This window comes from Paramisgurnus dabryanus, chromosome 12 (genome assembly GCF_030506205.2).
Source record: "Paramisgurnus dabryanus chromosome 12, PD_genome_1.1, whole genome shotgun sequence".
In the NCBI taxonomy this organism is placed as follows: domain Eukaryota; kingdom Metazoa; phylum Chordata; class Actinopteri; order Cypriniformes; family Cobitidae; genus Paramisgurnus; species Paramisgurnus dabryanus.
Window position 1 is genome coordinate 14,194,859 of NC_133348.1, and position 22,991 is coordinate 14,217,849.

Sequence of the window (22,991 nt, forward strand, 5' to 3'; positions counted from 1 at the left end):
TTTTTTGCTTACCCCATTGGTAGATTTTTTGCTTGTTTTATGCAAAACTTGACTTATTTTCTTGGGTCGTTTTGCTTATCAAGAAAAAGCATCTTGTTTTCAGTAAAAATATCTATATGCATTTTCTTGATGAGCAAAATGACCTAAGAAAATTTTTTATTTTTATATTTTAAAATATAAAATTTAATCGAAAAATCTGCCAGTGGAGTAAGAAAAAATTCTTGAATTTATTTGAATGAACTTATTTCAAGAAAATTTTTACTTAAATTATATATTTTTTGTTTTTATTTTCTTAATAAAAATCTACTTACTGTATAGCATGGCTTACACTGCAAAAAAAGATTTTCAAGAAAAAAAATGTCTTAGTATTTTTGTCTTGTTTTCAGTAAAAAATATTTAAAAATTCTTAAATTAAGATCCTTTTTCTTGATGAGCAAAATGTAGAAAAATAAAATAAGTCTAGTCAAAATATCAAATTTAAGTGATTTTGTGCATAAACCAAGAAAAAAATCTGCCAATGGGTTAAGCAAAAAAATCTTCCTAAATTTTCCTTAAACACTAAATTCAAGAAAAATTAGCTTATTCCATTGCAGATTTTTTTTGGTTGTTTTATGCAGAAAATCACTTAAATTTGATATTTTTGGTCTAAAAATAGACTTATTTTCTTGGGTCGTTTTCCTTATCAAGAAAAAGCATCTTAATTTAAGAATTTGTAGATATTTTTACTGAAAACAAGACAAAAATACTAAGAATTCTTTTCTTGAAAATAATTTTTTTCAGAGTGTACATGAAATGCGGTCTCTGCATATTAAAATGGGATAGGTCAAGGTATTTAAACCTCAAAAAAAGTAAACACCTCAGCTTGAATGTCTATTTTGTATTTTTTATTTTGCAGTACCCAAGGACCCGAATCCTCACTGGCGTAAGGTGGCATGGAGTCATGATTGTGCTCTGCTGGCATACGCTGACAGCACCGGCACGGTCCGCGTCTTCGACCTGATGGGCAGCGAGCTCTTCGTTATACCTCCTGTATGTCAGACCTCCACTGCTCTCTCTCTCTCTTTCTCTCTCTCATCTCCTGTCATTTTATTTTCATTTCTCTTGAAATCTTTGTTTGTTTATTTCAAACGCCATATCAGCATCTGTGGCTATATTCATGGCAAGAATTGGTTAATTCATACACAAGTAAATCCACACAAGTTGGGGGAGGGGCAATTCAAACATCCAAACTTCACAAAGAAAGACCACCTGACCTAGCCAGGGCACGAAGTCTCAAACCGGGGACTTTTCTGTGAGGCATCAGTGCCACCCTTTAGAAGCTCCTAAGTTTAGCAATCCAAACACACACAGAGAATAAACTTCTTTGATTTCATTGCAAAGTGCAAAAAACATTTTTCTGTATGTCTCGTTCTCTCTCTATCTGAACTATACTGTATAACTTTGACTGACTTAGACCCTCCTGCATGCCGCTCTCAAGAGGGGGCTTACCTCGCTCCGTTGCTCAAGCAAAGAGCACATTTTCTGGGTCCCTTCAGCTATAAGCCCCACGATGAAGGACATTTTCAGTGTAGTTTTTATATCAGAAAGAGAGCTCTTTTCCCCCACCAGTTCAACTATGAACCCCCCCATGCCTCCTTCTGAATCTCTTTTGATTGCTCCGATCGCCTCTCTCTCTCTCCATCTCTCGTCCTCACCCACATTTCTCCACAGTCTTCCATCTTCTTGTCAGAAACTATTAGTTTAGTCTCACAAGATGCTGTCTCTCCATTGCAGAGTCTCGGAGTGTAATGACCTGTATGACTCCATATATTTTTGTCACTTTGTAACTCTACTTCCATCTCTCTACCACACTCGTTTGATGTCTTTCTTGTCGCCCGAATCTCTCCAGGCTGTGAGTTTCCCTGGGGATTTTAGTTATGCGGCAGCTGGTCTGATGTTTTTGGAATACACAGCCAGTGCACAGTGGTCGGCCGAGCTGCTGGTTATTACCTACAGTGGGCAGCTTAAGAGTTTCCTGGTCAGGTAAGCAGAAAAGAACCTGTTCATGTAAAGCTAGAAGTTTTATAGTGCAGAAAATGATGTCTCACACATAGACATCAAAATTCTGAAGTCACACAGAGGTGTCAGTATGCCAAGAAATAAAGTTGTGTTTACAAATTACTAGTGGTTGGAATGTTTGCAAAGTTCATTTCTTGGCAAAATGAAAGTTTAGTGCATACTTGGAAAGATGCACAGTCACTTAGTAGCATGCAAATGAGATATCCCTAAGTACACACAATATATTCTGCTTTGCAAGTTACGTTTGCTTTCAGAGTTATTAGCCTTTAAACAAAAAATTGTTCTTTTATGTACAGTACTCACCCCTTACTCTTTATGATGTCGAGCGTAAAAAAGAGAGAAATCTTCCACTTTCATTAAAAAATCGTTTCCACAACGCGTTTTCATTTAGCACACATGAACCAGCTGAAACGGACAAGGAGATCAGTGATTGCATAACGGCTACCGTAGTTGCAACACGCATTTGGAAAAGCGAGGCGCTAGAGAGCACTGTTCAATTGAATGCAAAATAAAATTTCACCACTAGATGGGGTAAATCCTACTTACTGTCCCTTTAAACCACAACTTCTCGCCTTGCATTAGCACGACCTTGCAAATTATGTAATCACGTCAAAAGATCACGCGTTAGATGTGAAACACGCACTTGCGGACCATTTTAAACAATAAACTGACAGATAAACATTAAATAGTGTTGTTACACATACAACATCGGAACGGTGCTCTTTTTTCACAGTTGTAAACACTGATGCTGTAGTAGCACGTGTGTCGTATGCGAAACTACGAAGATGCCTCATGAGAATTCGTACATATTTTATGAGTTGGCTAATTGATATTAATTCATACGGCCCCATTCGTACGTTTTTGTACGATTTGCCTTGACCCCTGTGATGTTGGGATTAGGGGTGGGATTCATTGTTCATTGTCACGATTAACTTCGTAGGAATTCATACGAATTAGCCAACTCGTAAAAAACTATCGCTCCAGTGTTTACAACCATTCCAATGTTGTTTTATGTGCTACATGTATGTGCTATTTTTTTTTAAAGCATCAAAGCTCAAATCGGATGGTCGGCACCCCACGCAGCCCCTTTGTGACTCTCCATAATATATGACTTCTGGTTTATTCAATTCAATACTTCAATACAAACTTCAATACAAACTTGACGCCTTATGTGGTAGTTGTGTAAGCATCCTTCAATTTTTCTAAAGTGGCAAAGCTGGATCCCAACATCTTATTGTCACTGTGGGAAACAAGGGAAATGTGTAGAGCGTGCTGGGAACCAAAGAATACACAGTATTTGAAGTATATTTCTCAGGAACAGTGGGTTGCCTTTTTACCAGGGGACTCGAAAACAATCACAAAAGTCTACATTGTCATTGATGCTCAAGGAGACACAAGTGATGCTCAAGGAGACAGCACACAATTATAAAAAAACAAAAGGTGTGAACATTCAGTTAAAGTCTCCATGTAGTTAATAATTGTATCACTTAAAACTCATTTATGAGCATCATAACAAATGTAAAAGTTTTTCCTGTGACAGTAATTTCTTCATGCTTTTTCATACCTCAATCCCATAGCTTGAACCATACATATGAAAATGCGAATTAGCATCTGGGTGATTCTTGCGAAATTAGATTTATGCGGTGTCATGAAACTATTTGATAAAAAGTAAATGCAAACCAAGAGTATCAAAATAAGAAGCATACAGTTACAAACATCTCTTCAAATGACATCATACAAACCAATTTTTTTTCCAAATTTAAGGGGACAATTTTCATTACCCCCATAAGTCCATGACTGGATTTGGGTTCATTGATATGGAAATATTTATAATAAAAAAATAAAAAAAGCTTCAGTACATGTAATACCATAAACATTTACAGTAAAGAAACGTGATATTTGGTGATCATTGGTAAATGTAGAGACAATATCAGAAATATTAATGTGTCCAAGAGCAATTTTCTCATCCTCAGCAACAATTTTCAATCATTGTTTAAGCTTAAGAACTAACATTTTCAAAAAAAAAAAAAAAAAATTGCTAGAAGGGACATAATTGACTGTGACCTTCAAGATGGCTACCAGGTAAGCAGTTCTTATTTTTCCTCTCCAGATAAAAGTTGAAATTTTGTTTGTCATAGTACCTAGACAACTTTTTAGTTCTCATTACCGAAACATGAGTTTGTAAATGCATATATTTAATGTAATATCATGTTGCGGTAATGATAATTTTTGATAATGATAATCTAAAAAATGTAAAAAATTCTATAGGAAATATTTTTTTTTTATTCTCTAAAAATAATGGTTAAGTAAGTTCAGACCTTGATCTTATATCTGCAAAAAAAAAAATTGGCTTCAAGGGTTTTAAAAAAAAATCTGATGCTGGGCACCTTTTAAGTCTGGATTTCGTGAGAATTACCCATATACGTCTCATTTCGAAAGCTGCGTCCTATATACGTCATTCAGATTGTCTCATTTCCAGAAAAAAACACACAAAAAATGTACATTATTCCCTGTGAGGTGCAATCATTGTAGTTTCTTCCTTGCATTAAAATGTAACAGTTGCTACCTTGATGATGTATGCAGACGACATATGCAACATCTGCGGGATGCATCCTTCGAAATGAGACACAAGCTAGTGTTGAAACCATGGGGTTTTATTTATTGAGCCTCTTAAAATGTACTAATGTTGATAAAAACGATTTCCTCTTTTTCACGCAGCGTTGGAACCAACCAGGGCTTTCAGGAGAACCACAGTTTCAGTTTCTCCACTCACTATTCCAATGGGATTACCACAGCAATATATCATCCAAGTCACAGGTGAGCTAAATCCTAAACTTACTAGGTGTTTGGCTGCGAAAGTGAGTTATTCTAGGAATAAACACAAATTCAGTATAGCTTAATGTTATTTTTTTTTAGTAATGTATGTTTTATAGATCCCAACATTTGGATTTCTTTTTTCCTTTTTTTAGTTCATGCATTTTACATTTGGTTACATTCAGAGACAGAAGACAAGATCATTTGTTATTAAACCAGCTGCCACATGGGGGCAGTGTTAATTTATAGTGTGGAAATGTGCATGTTTGTTTGTGTTTGATGCTCTGTTCACATTTGTATGATCTCTGAATCAGATCTTATTTCATCAGCCCCTCATGGAGCACTTTGCCCTCATAACTCATATATGCTCTGTGTGTGTTTGCCTGACTCCGTCCTCGCATTCACTCAGCTGATGTGTTTGTCTGTTTCTCAGGTTGCTGCTGGTAGGAGGATGTGAGTCTTGTGACAGTGATGTTTCAAGGGCGAGCCGTCGTGGGATCACGGCGTGGAGGGTGTTGTCAGGGTCACCGCACTATAAACAGGTCACCAGTTATGAAGACGACATTAGTGCGGTGAGTCTGTCCGGATACACGATCTGCGACGTATGCACAAATAAAGCAGTTCGGGGATCTCGGATTGTTAGTTTTATCCTTTAGTGTTTACCTTTACAGCACAACACACATTTTTTTAAAGCTGGCTGTCGAAATATCAAGGTGGGTGTTTGGCGAGGGACTGCTTAGGTGTTATAAGTGTGAGTCAAGAATAGACTTTTATACTTACTTCCGTTTGTGACATTTATTTTTTTGCACGTAGAGACATGCGCACATTAGCAAAACTCAAGAAAGCCAATTAAGGTGTTTACATGCAACACAAAATTTGTTTAATTGACTAAAATCAACCTGTGCCGATCAGATTTTGAGTTAGCCGCTAGAACTTTCCCTGATAAAGAAAAGCTGTTTTATATGTTTACATGACGTTTAACGTTATCAGTTTAATAAGCTTAATCGGAGTAAGACTGTTGTTGCGGGATTGTATTGGATTTCATGAAAGCTGTAGTGAATCTCCACTAGTCCTTGCATTTGTATGGGCAACCGTTCCTCTGAAGAAACAGAGATATCTTCAGGAGTAAGAGACTGCTGCTCAGAATACACAATAATCGTATGTTCCCACGTGGCCGTGCTTCACACAAACCTGAAACCACATATTCTTGCTTTGCTAGGGTTGTAAAGGTTTTATGTATTGAGCTCAGGAACCAGAACTGTGAGCTTAATGAAAGCTTTAGTTATTAGGATTCCTCACACTTACAGGTCCATGGTTTGGCTTTTTAATGCATGTTAGAAGTTTCAACAATGGATTGATTTTTGCTTTGCTTTTTTATTATTTATTTAGAATTTAATGATCCATTTTTAACTTTAGCTCTTGGCTTATCATAGGGTGATGTTAAAGGGATAGTTCGTCCAAAAATGATATTAAACCCATGATTTACTCACCCCCAAGCTGTCCGAGTTGCATATGTCCATCGTTTTTCAGACAAACACATTTTCAGATATTTTATAAAATGTTTTAGATCTTTCAGTTGATTAAATGTAATGTTACGGGGGTCCACCCATAGTCCACGACCTTCAAGTCCAAAAAAAGTGAGTCCATCCTTCACAAATTAAATCCAAACGGCTCCAGGATGCCAACTTTATTAACGAAAATAAATACCTTCCGGTAGCGCCGCCATCTTAGTCGCGTCGGCATTCAGGATGAGAGCTTTCGCAGCCTACGGAGGCTACTCTGCTGCTGCTCTGTGCCCCCGCCCTCCAAATTTGTCATACGTCACTAAGAAAAGTGCGTACACTACGCTAATACTCTCTCCTGAATACAGAGAAGTCTAAGATGGCGGCGCTACCGGAAGGTATTTATTTTCGTTAATAAAGTTTTAAATATGGATATTTCTACAACAACACCACGCGGATTACCCTCAGAAGACCTTTGTTTATCATCCTGGAGCCGTTTGGATTTAATTTGTGAAGGATGGACGCACTTTTTTTGGACTTGAAGGTCGTGGACTATGGGTGGACCCCGTAACATTACATTTAATCAACTGAAAGATCTAAAACATTTTCTAAAATATCCGAAAAACGATGGACATATGCAACTCGGACAGCTTGGGGGTGAGTAAATAATGGGTTTAATATCATTTTTGGCCGAACTATCCCTTTAATGCATGTTGTGTGCGAGCATGAATAAGCGTGTTTCCAAACCCAATACTAGTCTATAAGTATGTTGCCATGTCTGTGACAGAGGAGCATCATATAACCTATTTTTAGTGGCACATTTATGTGCAAACATCTAATGTACTATAATTAAAGGAGCTGATTCATGTGTATTCTTGATGGTTACTACCCTCAGCATCAGAATTTGCCCACTGATAATGCCTAATTTTAAGGTTTACAGCAGTAAGAGTATTGCAATGTGTAGTATGATGGGTGTAAATGCGCCCATGGTATTCATAAAAGTGTTATAATCAGCATTTTCTCTTCCTGTTTAGTCTCAAAGGCGCGGATTCTTCAGGATGCCCAGTTTTCGACTTTTCCCCAGGCGTAACAACGAACAGGTGAGTCATTTTATTTCTAGCTTGATGTTCTGTTGGGCCTGTGAGACGGCAAATAAAAAGCTGATGCTCGGTTTCAATCTGCTAAGGACTCTGAATGAAAAGTGTAATGCTTAATTGGAACGTGCGTGTTTTCACTCAGGACGGCGTGTTCAGAATGAGTTTGTCTCCTGATGGCACCGTTCTGGCTGTGATCCACTTCTCCGGGAGTATCAGTCTCTGGGATGTACCATCATTCAAACTGAAAGGCAGCTGGAAACAAGAGGAACAAGTAAGAAAATCATTGTGTGTGCTCAGTGATTTAAAGCTAAAGCAAGTAATTTCTCAATAGCGTGCCAATACGATATTCCAAAAATAGTTTTTAATTAGTGAGTATCTCACCGTTGAGAGATATGGCAGATAGCATAAACTCGCTGAGGGTTGAAACTATGGTAATGCAGGACAGTGGCAGTGGGTAGGCTTTATCAGTGTGATGTCATATTAACAAGAGAATTATAACAGCATGTCTAATGAGACTGCTATGGTTTAATTGTGTTTAAAAAAGGAGTGGGTGGATTTTTTCATTGTGGGGTGGTTGTGTTCACACACTGCCAACACACATTTATGTCCAAGCACCTTGTAAAGGTGGATTTTGCATAATAAATGTCCTGGAAGTTTGCTAGCTTGCCTCGAAGGTGTTTGTTTGATAGTAAGAGTTGTTTGAGATGCTTTTTATCTCTCTTTTTTAAGCTTTTTAAGTTTTTTAACATTTTTAAATATCCATATGCATAACTGCATTGCAAAAAATGACTTTCTTACTTAGTACAGGGTTCCTGCAGGTTATGGAATTTTAAAATGTCTTTTCCAGACATTGAAAGTCAGGGACTTTTTTACCAAGTCATGGAATATCACGGATTTTATTTGTTGCTTTAAATTTTAGTGTTCATTATCAAAATGTAATCCGCTTGTTAAAGAGACACTCTACTTTGTTTAACTCTAGGGGAGCTGAAAAATTAGCAATTTAAACAGCCAGCTTTTTATTCAGGGTTCCCACGGGTCCTTGAAATCCTTGAAAGTTTGTGAATCTGGGGTAAAAAATTCAAGGCCCTGGGAACTTTTTGAAAATATACATACATAGATACAGGCCATTGAAAGTGCTTGAATTCTTGCATTTTATGCAAGAAGTTTTCTGGGGGAAAAAATCCATATTATTTCCTGTGTAGTGTAGGATAATATCATAAAATTTCTAGCCTTTTAAGCACATGTGCTAAACTGTTCGTTTTATGTGCTTATATCTTCTGTATGCGAATGTTGATTCATACCCAAATGCTTTTTTGCATAGTTGTGTTTGACACATAAAAACATCTCGGGTTACGTAAGTAACTGTTGTTCCCTGAGAAGGGAACAAGACGCTGAGTCTCCCTTGCCATACTTCCTGCGTCCCTGTAACGCCGTCTTTGCAATATTTCGGATAGTGATATACTTCCTGGCTTCCGCGTCACCCTGTCTTTGTCGTTAAGCCTAATTATTGGTTGAATTTGATATACACATTCAGACGCACTTACCCCTGGAGGCGTCCCCAAAGTGTCACCGCAGTGACACAGCGCGAGATCCCTCGAAAGGGAATTGTAACAATGTATCTTAAAAGGTAACATGATGTAACTTTGCTCTGACTTGAAGTGTGTCCCCACATTTAGTCCTTGAATTTGAGGACCTGAAAAGTCATTGAAAGGTACTTGAATTTGAAGTTAACTAAGGTATTGGAACCCTGTTTATTGATACTGTTTATTCATTTCACGCATTTAAGCTACATTTTTATAAACTCAAGGTGTACACTACATTATCCAGGCTCATGGCATCCTGGACATATTTCATTGAAATTCAGCTTTTTAGGCAGCGAAAGTCATGAAAAAGTTGGGAATTTGATATTTGACTTATAATGGGAACCCTTTAGTATTTTCAACTAGTGTTCAGTACAAACATCTAAAAATTCTTAAAGTGAGATGCATTTTCTTGTTAAGCAAAATGACTTAAAGGAGACATATCATGCTAAATCCACTTTCTTAGCTCTTAAATGCATTTTGTTGTATATTTGTAGTGTTTATAAGTACATAAAAGTTGAAATTAGTCTCTTCAGGTGCTTTGTTGATATCTTTATATTCTGTTTTGGTCATATTTTCCAACCGGTTCTGATTTTTCTATTATCTATTACGTTTTTTGAACAATTACGTCACAGTATTTGCAGCGGAACTGCTAAATAAGGACATTGACTTCCAGCCCAACACTACGAGCAATCCGCCATTTTATATTTCTCGCTGCGATATTGTAGTCCAAGCTCAAGGATGCAGAAGTTACGAGAGCGTAAGAAATGTACTCACATCTGTGGGTAAAGTCATTTTTGTGTGCCCGAGGCACTTTAAGGATAACTACTTCACCAATCTCCGCCAGTATAAAGAAGGATTTGCCGATAGACTTCGTCTGATTGAGGGGTCAATTACTTATTTCTTTGGAGACGACGAGCAGAGCACTTCGGTAAGCAGTTTATAACTTAAAGTAAAAAAGTAAAGTACACGGTGGTCATGGTTTAGCAGTGCTGTTTCTCACTCCGAAGGCTGCAGCCTGCGGAGATCGCTTTTGGGCATCAAGCCTGGTTTAAGTTAACTGAGCATCACATTTGCAAGTCATGAGCATATTACAACAACTTACGATTAACTAAGAATAATAGTAAACTTTATAATTGTTAATATTCTGAAATAAGACCGTCTTGATGACGTATGCAGCCTAGATATGCGACCTCCGGAGGCTGCAGCCTCACACCATTGCGATACCTCAATATGAAGACGTTGTTCTGCAGGTTCGTCGTCTTCATTTTCCTCTCAGTCCGTTTCCGACTCTGGCGCGAACATATAAGGCTGGATGGACAAGTCTTCCGTTGTTGACATTTTGTGAATAACGAGTAAATAAAAAGTTTCTGTGCAGCTAGATAATCGTATCTCTGCTATAAAACTACAAAAATGGCCGAACGGGGTGGAGTTTAACCGAGTGTCACCTCTGCAACCTGGAGAGGGGGCAGGGTATGACGTGCATTTAAAAAGACAGTACCAAAACGAGTTGCTCTCAGATGCACATCAGAAAAGGGGTAGAAAGGGGGCCTGTGGGGCTATAATAATGAGGAATTCAGACCCAAGCATTGCAGTTTCGCTTTACATAGACCACAAATAGATGATTTATATGTAAAAAGTACAGATTTAAAAGCATGATATGTCTGCTTTAAGAAAATAAGTCTAGTTTTTAGACAAAAACATAATATTTAAGTGAAGTTATCAAAAAAATCTGCCAATGGGGTAAGAAACTGTTTTTCTTTTCTTAAACACTTATTTCAGGAAAAATTCAAGAAAAAGTTTTTTAACCCATTGGCAGATTTTATTTTGCTTGTTTTAAGCACAAATTTACTTAGATTGTATATTTGAAGAGTTTGGTTCCAAAACGCGATAAACGCCATTTAAAAAAAAAAATGGGTTACTGCCAAAATCAGTATTATATCAGGTCAGTATTTAAAAGTAAATTCTTAATTTTAGACAGAATGCAATATCCGCTGTGTTATTCTGTCATCTTTTCTTCCCTTTTCCCCAAAATGCAATAAACCCCAGTCCTCCTTTTCTACAGAATGCAATAAATCCACTCCACAAATCACAGCGCACCATTCCACGCATTGTAAACAAACAATGGCGGCGTTAAATACACAGAATCCTAGTTTTCCTCATACTTTGTACTTCGTGATCAACAAACAAACAAAAACAAAATAATACTTTGATGTAGGGATGGGACGATTACCAGTTTCACGATTAACCACGGTAAAATGTCCTGATGGTTATTATTATCGTTTAAAATGTTATTATTATTACAACCGTGTTTGATTACCGTGATTTTAAAAACTTGCGGTAAATCCTGTCCAGCCAGAATCAGTTTGACGCAGGCACGCACATGCAACATAGTTTTTTTGAACAAGAAGGCATTTAAGGGATAATGTATTGTATTCATTCACGGTAAACTTATTTTTTTACCACAGAAATAATTTCAGGGACATGAAATATTAAATTGTTATTTTCAAAAATAAAACTTGTTCAAATGTTTTCAGTGTGTATCAGTTCTTTTTGAACATTTCCATCTCATTTAAACAAAACCACGATAATATTGATAACCGTGATAACTTTGGTCACTATAATCATGATATGAAATTTTCATACCATCCCATCCCTACTTTGTGGTGGTTTTCTGTGACGGGAAAGAAACGTAAACCATCAACATCTAATAATTACGTGAGAGGCACTCGATAGACTTCTCACGCGACAGCATCAAGCTTCTCTCATGCTAACATTTGACCCCAGAGGATCTTATGCAAAACTTTCCATTATTTTACGCGAAGCCAACGAAAATCGAGCAGGACCAAAACATTTTACAGCTGATCGCTGTCAAAAAAGTTCAGCGACAATGTCTCAAGTATAATCGCAGCAATGATAGTGTTCTTAATATGACAAAGTGTTTTAATTAATGCCATTAATGTTTAATCACTGTATACCACTAGTCAACTAAATGAATATAACATGGCAAAGATGAATGCACATTTATAGATTGATTCAATAGATTTATAGCATTTTGAAAAAAAACATTATTTATTGTATTTTGTTGAAAAAATAATCAGTTTTTATAATAAATCTTTGAGAATCCAGTTTTGGATTTGAATTTATGTTTTTACAACCTATATATGGCATGTGAAAGTTTGTAACAGAAAATAGTGGTTTTCATCTCGTCACTTTCTTGGTATAGAAAACACGTGTTTACTGAAATTAGTCAAAATGGATTTATTGCGTTTTGGAACCAAACTCTTCATTTCTTGGTCTACAAACTAAACTTATTTTCTTGAAAGTACGTCTTGATTTAAGAATCTTTAGATATTTGTACTGAAAACAAGACTAAAATACTAGGTAAAAAAAGTCATTTTTTGCAGTGTGTATAGTCCATTATTATCTGTAAAATTAAGTACTTATTACTTTTGGGCACACACAAATTGAGATGACAGAATTTGGCGAGAACACTGTGTGATTGAAGCTGGAATGGAAAGGGTATTTTAATATAAAAATTACACACTTCAGCTTTAATATCTCTAGCATTGGCACAGTTAGAAACAATCACACTTTTTCACAATATGTCACAGGATTATGTGTTTGTCTGTGTGTCTGCCTTTTTGCCTCATATGCCAGACGAATGTTCAGATTCCAGATGTCACGCTGTTCTGCATCACTGATTTGCCCATCGTTTGTGTTCCTTCAAAAAAACACCCAAGTTATCCTGTTTCACACTTTCTGACTCTCTCTCTCTCTCTCTCTTTCATTTAGCCCGGATTTGACGAGATCAACCCAGAGTGGAAGACTTCGCTGGAGAAAAGGAAGAAGATAAGAGGTAGCTCGACCTTTAACCTCAGACGTTGGTCCACTTACTTGGTGCTATTAATTATATAGCGAGTCCAGACACGATTGGGTTGAAGGAGAAGAATGTTTTAATAAAATCCTGTGTGTTGTATCTTCCTGTAGAGGCGTTAAATTCACACACTGACATTTTGATTGTGGTTTTAAATCATGCGTTTTCATAAAGCTTGTCTATTTGCTTCGGTTCCAACTTTCTTCTCTATTTCCTTTTTAAAAGGATGTTTCTGAATCGTATGTCACGTTTAGCCATGGGACGGTGATTTTGAAATGAATGAACGTCTGTGAAATGTTTTATTTATGATATTAAGATCTCTGCTGTGCTGCTCTTTCTCTCTCTATCTCAGATAAGGAGCAGTATCAATCTCTGCTAGATGTTAGCTGGTGGAGTGAGACGGCGCTGATTTTGGCTCGATGTTCTGGGGCCCTCACCGTGTCCTCTGTGCGGACCCTTAAAAACCTGCTAGGCAAATCCTGCGAGTGGTTTGAACCCTCACTGCGAGTCACTTCTGCCCATGACGGGGGCTTCCTAAGTTTGGAGGTGTGTGCACAATAAATATATGGGTTTAATACGGTTCATCCATCCATCCATCCATCGATCCATCCATCCATCCATCCATCCATCCATCCATCCATCTCTAGGTTCAGATAATTTTGTAAAATTGCAGTTTCAAAGGAATCTACACTATCTCAAACAAGGCATAAGTGTCTTATCTAGCGAAACGATTGTCATTTTTGACAAGAAAATTAAAAAATATGCACTTTAAACCACAACTTCTCATCTTCCTCCATTCGTGTGATGCGCCAGCGCGACCTCACGTAATTGCGTAATGCTGTGGAAAGGTCACGCGTTACATATATGAAACACACATTTGCGGACCATTTTAAACAATAAACTGACACAAAGACATTAATTAGTATCATTCGACATACAACAACGTCGGAACGGTCCTCTTTCTCCACACTTGTAAACACTGGGGCGTAGTTTCGCATATGTCATGCGTGACCTCTTGACGTGATGACGGATTGCGTGAGGTCGCGTTGGCGCGTCACAGGACCGGAAATAGACGAGAAGTTGTGGTTTAAAAGGGCATATTTTTATTTTTCTTGCCTAGTTTGGGATCGTTTTAGAGTCCTTTGAAACTCCGTTGAAACTGCAATTTTAAACTGCATTAAAACTGTTACGTGTTGGGGTCCATTAAAGTCCATTAAAATGAGAAAAATCCTGTAATTTTTCCTCAAAAAACATAATTTCTTCTCGACTGAACAAAGAAAGAAATTAACATTTTGGATGATATGGTGGTGAGTAAATTATCTGGATTTTTTTTAAAGAAAATGGACTATGCAATGCTCATGTGTGTCTGTCTGTCTGTCTCCATCTATCCCTTGGTCCGAACCCATGGCGCCGCTAATGCAATGCTCTGTCTGTTTGAAAAATATCAAAACAGTATCTTTTATTTGTAGTCACTGATGAATTACTCTTGTAAATATTATCCTGTCATTCACATACTCTCTTTATCTGCAGGCTATTATCATAGAAGTGCTTTACAGATTCTCATTCCCAGATAAGATAAAAGCTCATTGTTTTTTGGCACTTTTCCACCGGTGTTCAAGAGAAATGTGGACCTGGAGGGAAGTAAAGAGGGATGAATAAAGAGAGTGAAAAGAGAAGAGAGCGAGATGTGGCTTTTTATTCGGGCTGTATGTTCGGTTGACGGTTTGCTCACTCCATAGGGAAATGCAGCACACAGCTGTGGTGTGGAGTGTGTGAAGTTTATTTGATAGATTTTTCTGTGTGTGATAATGAGATAGCACGACAGGTATTGCCAGGAAGGATAATATGTGATGTGTTTGCGCACTGTGGAAACAGCAAAGACTGTCTGTCAGTCCTCCAAGTCAATAATCAAACAATCATGAACTTGCTTTTCCACAATAGTCTAAACATGTCTACCTTGACTTTTGATTGTTCATTGTAAGCCATTTTTCTCACTGTACCTTCAACAAAAAAGTTAGAGAGAGCCATCCAGCTTTGCATTCCTTTTCATGTCAATGGCGAAACGCCTGAATGAATGAGCAGTTTAAAATGTCCCATCGTTGTTAATGGGCTCTCAGTTCTGCACAGACAGGTTTTGTGGATCGGTGCCGAAAAAGTCCTGTGACTAATTACACTGGAGCTGCAGGAAAATGACATCATGACTGTGCTGATGGTTGATGGCACCAAAAGAACAGACAGTGCCCTTCCCTAGACTGATTTGTGATGCCTTTGCAAGCAGTCCGAAAAAAATATGCATTTGACACCCCTTTAAAAATATAAACACTATGAAACAGAGGTCTTCAACCTTTTCCAAGGACCCCTTAATGTAAAAAGATGACCCCCAGTACATGTATCAAACATATTATGATTTTACATACTTTGTTTTGATCTTTATTACATTACAAAGATATTAAAATTGCGGGTTTTTTGTAAACAAAGATACATACTTAAAGCGACACTCCACTTTCTTTTTTTTAAAATATGCTCATTTTCCAACTCCACTAGAGTTAAACGTTTGATTTTTACAGTTTTGGAATCCATTCAGCTGATCTCCGGGTCTGGCAGTAGCACTTTTAGCATAGCGTAGCATAATCCATTGAATCTGATTAGACCATTAGCATCGCACAAACAAATAACCAAAGAGTTTGAAAACTTGACTCTTCTGTAGTTACATCGTGTACTAAGACCGACAGAGAATTAAAAGTTGCAAGTAAGCAAAGGAACTATTTTCGGGCAGTGCATAATATCACTACGCCTGCTGCAGCCATGTTAAAGCAGCAAAGTCCTTAATTATTACGCCAGAATGAGAGTATAGTTCCTAGTCATATTGTCCTGGAAAATCACAACTTTTAATTTTCTGTCACACCTAGAAAAAAAGGGCGTGTCGCATTATGTGTGCATCACTTTCTATTTGAGCACTCTTGCTGTGCGCCTACCAGGGTTTCCCGCAGCACTTTGCAGTTCAGGTGGCCCGCCTAAGCTGGGAAACCCTACCGCCATATCTAGGTCGCCCCCAAAAAATAAAAATAAAATTTGATGCACAAAAGGCCATCAAGTGCATCTCGGAGAATAGCGTGGACATGGCCAAATGAGAGAAAGACGTGGTCTGTCACTGTCTTGAGGATAACTAGTAGCGAGTTGGTAAAACATCTCGGACAATAGCGCGGACGCCACACGCCCGAAATGGTCCGTCAAATGTCTGGAGGATAGCCAGTTGATAAAACGCTTGTCTGTGAGAACTGTAGGTGGACATTTTGGGTTTATTTAAGCCTGTTATTGTATTAGTCTATAGTTTTTGCAAATTTAAAGAAAGTTAGTTGGTGATTTTTGTTGTTTGAGCAACCTGCTAGCTAGCTTGCATGTGCCTGTTGATTCGATATAATTATTGAGCGCTCTTGCTCACGTTATTTATGTGCATTTATTTACAGTAGTTACACTCCTTTAAGATAATGTAGTTAATAGTGGGAAATAATCCGTTTTTACAATCTTCGCGCTATCTATAATCGTTCGCCCAGACGTTCTACAACATCTGCTTCAGTTTGTCTTTATTAACCCTTTAGTTTCACTTCATCAAGCAGGTATTTTCATTTGAGGTATCTGTTAAAAACATTTAATTAATTAATAATCTAGTATGTGTTCATTTTCTGTCATAGTTTCTTCAAAATTAAGTTTTATTTGAGTGTTTTAAATAAAAATATTTTCATTTTCATCATGACGCGTACGCCTCGCACCTTTGATTGCCACGCACCCCTGCCACGCCCACCCTGACTAACAAATTTTCTGTGGGAAACCCTGCCTACATTCAAAATAATGTATTTGCACGTGCACAAGATGCGAAATGTAAATCCTTCCTAATGCATTCTTGTTGGATTTTTTTTAATTCAAACAGTATTTGAAAGACCCCCTGTAATACCATCCTGGACGCCATGTTGTAAAAAATATTATATTATGAATTATTTTCAACTCATTTGTTATTTTTAAGAAATAAATTCTGTTTTCAGAATAGGAGTCAACAATAAAAATGCTTTTTCATCTCATAATTGGTGTAATAACAGTATCGACCATTAGAGGCTTAACTGACCCATGCTAACCAACTAGATCTTGATCCCTTTCTTCAAACAAAATCTAAAAATGTTCTCTTTGTTTTCAGTGTGAGGTAAAGCTGGCCACTAAACGTTCTCGTCTGGAGAGCAGCGAGACTGTTGAGGGGGATGATGGGGAGGAAGACTCCGACTCTGATGAAGAGTCCTCAGCGAAGGCACGCTATTTCGGCTATGTCAAGCAGGGTCTGTACTACGTGACGGAGATGGAACGTTTCGCCCCTCCCAGAAAACGACCTCGTACCGTCATTAAAAACTACCGGCTTGTCAGCCTGAGATCTACCACGCCAGAAGAGCTTTACCAGAGGAAGGTGGGTTACTACAACCTCAGTGTCTCTTAGTTGTATGACATGTAAGTCAGGAAGATGGTCAGAATGAAAATAGGAGGAAACTGAATGAATTATTTTATCAGCTTGAACCATTAGGTGTAACAAAACATTAAGTGAGACTACATAATAGTCTATGTGTGTTTATGTTGCCAGATTGATAATGAGGAGTATGGAGAGGCTCTGTCTCTGGCTCAAGCTTACGATCTGGATTCGGATCTTGTTTATCAGAGACAGTGGAGAAAATCAACAGTCAGCATTGCATCCATTCAGGACTACCTGGTAAGGAAGTTCTGCAAGCGCAGCGTTTGTCATCCATAGCTGCATTTTGAATAATCAGTGATGATTTTTTACGCTAAGCGTGACTGCACTTTTCACTCTGAGAAACGCTTGTAAATGCAAACTGACAAATCATTGTGAAGCCACAGGAGATGACATTCTGACATGCCTGACAGCACTGATTGGCTAATGGCACCACAAGAATAAACACAGTCCCAAGCCCTTCACTGGTGATTATCCTGAACTGTGACATCAAAGCTTACAGAATATATAAGTCTGTTTCATGCTTTTCAGAATTCTCTAAAAAAAAAGAAAAACAATTGTCGCTGACAAAGCTTGTGGTGTGGTGTAATGTACTGAAATGTCTGAATAAAAAAATCTTTTCATATTTATAATGAAAACACGGCTGCTCGGCAAGGCTATCAAGGGAAATTACGCTTTTGTCCCCCAAACTACAACATCTATCATCATGCTAAACAGCCAAACTTGATATTTAGTTTGGACATGTGAGGTGAAGCGTATCTTTTTGATGTGTATGGGTTTTTGCTAGGAATGTAAATAAACCAACATACGCAATGCAAAATTGCAGGTTGCTTGTTCCCAAATGGAGTAAAAGCCTCCATAGTGATGTTTTATTTTGTTTGAAAATTTACGCTTTTATCCAAAGAGCTGAGCATTTAACATTTTGTCTATTTTGAAGCAAATTTGAACATTATGAGCAAGCACATTTTGATGTGCTTTCTGTGAATAAGCTTACAGTACACTCAATCAGTCAAAGGTACTTAGAAGAACCATTTCTAATCTAAAAAATTTACTTTCTTGAAACACAAAGGTTATTTTGATATTGGATGTTCTTTATGGAACCATATGGCCAGAAATGGTTTGTCTATGGCATTGTGAAGCACCTTCACTTTTAAAGAAAAACACCACCGTTTTTCAATATTTTACTATGTTCTTACCTCAACTTAGACAAATTAATACATACCTATCTTTTTTCAATGCGTGCGCTTTTAATTTTTGTACAGCGCCTCGTGAATGTGTTAGCATTTAGCCTAGCCCCATTCATTCCTATGGCTCCCAACTGGGATCAATTTCCCTATTTAAAGACTGTTACACGAGTAGTTACACCAGTAAGTATAGTGGCACAAAATAAAACTTTTGTTTGGAGCCATAGGAATGAATGGGGCTATAAATGCTAACAAATTCAAGAAGTGCTGTATAAAGAATAAAAGTGCACGAATTGAAAAAAGTTGAGGTAAGAACATAGTAAAATATTGAAAAACTGTGGTCCTTTAACAGTGTAAGCGTACAATACTGTTTTTTTTTTTTAAACAGAGTAAGATAAAGAAAAGGTCATGGGTACTGCACGAATGTGTGGAGAGGGTTCCAGAAAATGTGGACGCTGCCAAAGAGCTTCTGCAGTATGGACTGAAAGGAACCGATCTTGAAGCCTTGATCGCCATCGGTACCGGTGAAGACCGTGGCAGGTGTGTGATGCACTGACACTAACAGATCCACATGTCTCCTTTTGTGCTTTGTGATAACCAGAATGTCACCTTTCCCAGATTCATCCTGCCTGGTGATCTGGACCTAGATGATGCTCCATACGAAGACATTCTGTCCATGGAAGAAGAGATGGAGAAAAGAAAAGAGGGGGAGGCCAAGAGGAGGCAAGAGCTCCTTGAAAAAGTGGATTTTAGCAAGTAAGCTTTCGCACGTACACAAGTTACAGTTTTAAGTAAAAATGGTGGGTTTAATTAGGTTGTTTTTGATGATCCTGACACGATTAGACACGTTTTTGGAGCGAGTGGGTGGCAGGGACAACTGCCAGAGGCGTCTTTCTGGCTGTGTATGAGTAATGCATTGATGACTTAAAGAGGATGAATTTAAAGACTTAACGCTTCTGAAAGGGTTTTACCGAGTTAAACATCTTCAACATGGGATGCTGTCAGCATGATAAAAATACCAGAATTTATCAGTATAGAAAGAAAAACTAGTCAACCTCAGTACTCAACAATTACGCCTGGTAGATGGTCCTCAAGGAATATTTCTCCTGAATAAAAGGGATGCACCCAAATTTCTGTGATTTATTAACCCTCTGGAGTCCTTTAATGATAGATGTACACTCCCCTAAAGGATTATTAGGACACCTGTTCAATTTCTCATTAATACAATTATCTAATCAACCAATTACATGGCAGTTGTTTCAGTGCATTTAGGGGTGTGGTCCTGGTCAAGACAATCTCCTGAACTCCAAAATGAATGTCAGAATGGGAAAGAAAGGTGATTTAAGCAATTTTGAGCGTGGCATGGTTGTTGAGTATTTCACAATCTGCTCAGTTACTGGGATTTTCATGCACAACCATTTCTAGGGTTTACAAAGAATGGTGTGAAAAGGGATAAACATCCAGTATGCGGCAGTCCTGTGGGCGAAAATGCCTTGTTGATGCTAGAGGTCAGAGGAGAATGGGCCAACTGATTCAAGCTGATAGAAGAGCAACTTTGACTGAAATAACCACTCTTTATGACCGAGGTATGCAGCAAAGCATTTGTGAAGCCACAACATGCACAACATTGAGACGGATGGGCTACAACAGCACCGGGTACCACTCATCTCCACTACAAATAGGAAAAAGAGGCTACAATTTGCATGAGTTCACCAAAATTGGACAGTTGAAGACTGGAAAAATGTTGCCTGGTCTGATGAGTCTCGATTTCTGTTGAGACATTCAGATGGTAGAGTCAGAATTTGGCGTGAACAGAATGAGAACCTTGTTGCATGCTGTTCAGGCTGGTGGTGGTAAAGTAATGGTGTGGGGGATGTTTTCTTGACACACTTTAGGCCCCTTAGTGCCAATTGGGCATCATTTAAATGCCACGGCCTACCTGAGCATTGCTTCTGACCATGTCCATCCCTTTATGACCACCATGTACCCATCCTCTGATGGCTACTTCCAGCAGGATAATGAACCATGTCACAAAGCTCGAATCATTTCAAATTGGTTTCTTGAACATGACAATGAGTTCACTGTACTAAAATGGCCCCCACAGTCACCAGATCTCAACCCAATAGAGCATCTTTGGGATGTGGTGGAACGGGAGCTTCGTACCCTGGATTTGCATCCCACAAATTTCCATCAACTGCAAGATGCTTTCCTATCAATATGGGCCAACATTTCTAAAGAATGCTTTTAGCATCTTGTTGAATCAATGCCACGTAGAATTAAGGCAGTTCTGAAGACGAAAGGCGGTCAAACACAGTATTAGTATAATGTTCCTAATAATCCTTTAGGTGAGTGTATGTGCTTTTTGGAGCTTCCCTATGTAAGTAGGTAATATGATGGCACTTTCTCATATAAAATTATTTGTTTGTGTTCAGCTGAAGAAACAAACAGACATGTGGGATGGCATAAGGATGAGTAAATTATGAGAGAATTTTCATATCGGGGTGAACGATTCCTTTAAGCTCATTCGGAAGTCAGATTGAGAGATAGAGATCTTATAGCGAGCGCAGATGGGACGGAAGAGAAAAAGACGGAAAGGGATAATAAGAAGCGAGAGGTGGAGGATGAAACTTAAAGCCGTTTATAGATTTATTTCTAATCTGCATAGGTAATTTATGCCCCTGTTGTGTTTTGCCCGTGAGGGCCTAATGAAAGATCCCTCCGTGAGAGCAAATTATGAACACACACACGGTAAGAAGATTGTGTGGGTGAGGGGTGTAGACAAAAAGAAAAGATTGGCCGGCATTAGCTGTAAACACTGGACTAATCAAAACACACTTGTTTACACACAGACAGAATTGCCTAATTTTTCATCACACAATGTCGCTAAACACATACGCAGTTGCTCTCCATGCATATTAGATGGAACTGTATCTAATTTACACTTAATTACTGTACGTTTCCGGCAGTGGTCCGACAGCAAAGCACCGGTTTGCGCGCCTGCTCCTTCAGGCTGTTTGTTTGTATGCAGGCTGTAGATGTAATGCGCGTGATTATGCGTCTTTGCGGGCGTCTGTCTATATGTATAATGCATGATGTCGTTTTTACTTCTTCTGATGTGATTGAGCAAGAGACATCTAGAAATAAAATAGAGAGAAAGAGAGAGAGAGAGACTAATGGTGTGTACTGCAATTTCTCCTGACGGTTGACTGTGCTAATGCGGTGGCAAAAAAGACAATCATCATTCTGTTAATTTCTTTTTAACTGCACCGCCATTATAACAACGTGGCAATATCGATCAGACTGCTGGGTTTACCTAAAGGTGTGTGTGTGTGTGTGTGTGCATGCATGTGTGTGTAACACGGGCTCAGTGAGCTGCTTTCGGTTTTTACCATCACAGCAACGCTGCATATTTTGATAGTGATTCGTCTTAACAATCTCTGCTTGTCACTCAGGCTTCATTCTCACATAGATATTCTCACAAATGGAAATTACAGCAGCACCTACAATTTATTCAGCTGCAACCATTTAACACATTTAGTACATTATCTTTATTATTTCTTATTTATAGCTCAGTGCATCACATAGCTCAGTTGTAGAGCATTGCATTAGCAGTGCAAAACGTCATGGGTTCAAACCCAGGAGAAACATACTGATAAAATGTACACTTTGTAAAGTCACTTTGGATATAAGCGTCTGCCAAATGCATAAACGTAAATGTATTTATGTTGGAATTGTACTTTGCTGAGCAGTGTGGCCGATATGACATGAATGTAATTACAGTAAACGAGAGACAAACCGGTGAGAGACACAAACAGAATAAATGAGAGAAAATTGCTGAAACTAAATAAGCATTTGTCATGCGTAGGGCACAGTGAATCAGAGATTTTAAAATCGATAAGTTGACGTGTCCTTTAGCCATTCATTAAGGTTTTTTTTAGTAACAACATCACTCCCATAAGTTTTTGTTATTTATTTACATTAAATGATTAAGTTTTGGATGTTTAGAATTTACCACGCAGCTGCTTCACAGAACGTTATAAAACATTTAAATTTTTTTATTTAAAATCTATTAATTGACATAAACAGTCGCAATTACAGTGCTAATGTACCTTCTCCTATGTGCAGATTGCATACTGAACTGTGATTGGTCATTTTACTCTTGCTTTGATTTGCATACTGAATTTTAATTGCTCTCAAATTGCATTCAAAATTGTAATTCTGCAGAGCTGTTTTTATAGTCAGGCCAACTCTTTACATAGCACTGACTGATTTAGTTTTTAATAAAACCAGTAAGTCTGTAACAGGAGCGCCCTAGCATGCAGATAGAGTACTGTGCAAAAGTCTTAGGCCACCATGCTACCGTTTTTGCAAT

General features: G+C 38.0%; 1 protein-coding gene across 1 annotated transcript in view; it reads left to right on the forward strand.

The window, feature by feature from the left end:
* Nucleotides 1-22,991, forward strand: part of nbas (NBAS subunit of NRZ tethering complex) — a 205,906-nt gene that overhangs the window by 10,699 nt on the left and 172,216 nt on the right. Inside the window, exons 7-18 of the mRNA XM_065256755.2 lie at nt 896-1,029; nt 1,889-2,022; nt 4,777-4,875; nt 5,306-5,444; nt 7,409-7,474; nt 7,614-7,742; nt 12,847-12,910; nt 13,281-13,474; nt 17,118-17,378; nt 17,550-17,675; nt 19,008-19,159; nt 19,238-19,375. Of these exons, the coding sequence (XP_065112827.1) occupies nt 896-1,029; nt 1,889-2,022; nt 4,777-4,875; nt 5,306-5,444; nt 7,409-7,474; nt 7,614-7,742; nt 12,847-12,910; nt 13,281-13,474; nt 17,118-17,378; nt 17,550-17,675; nt 19,008-19,159; nt 19,238-19,375 (1,636 nt within the window). The remainder of the gene's footprint in view (nt 1-895; nt 1,030-1,888; nt 2,023-4,776; nt 4,876-5,305; nt 5,445-7,408; nt 7,475-7,613; nt 7,743-12,846; nt 12,911-13,280; nt 13,475-17,117; nt 17,379-17,549; nt 17,676-19,007; nt 19,160-19,237; nt 19,376-22,991) is intronic.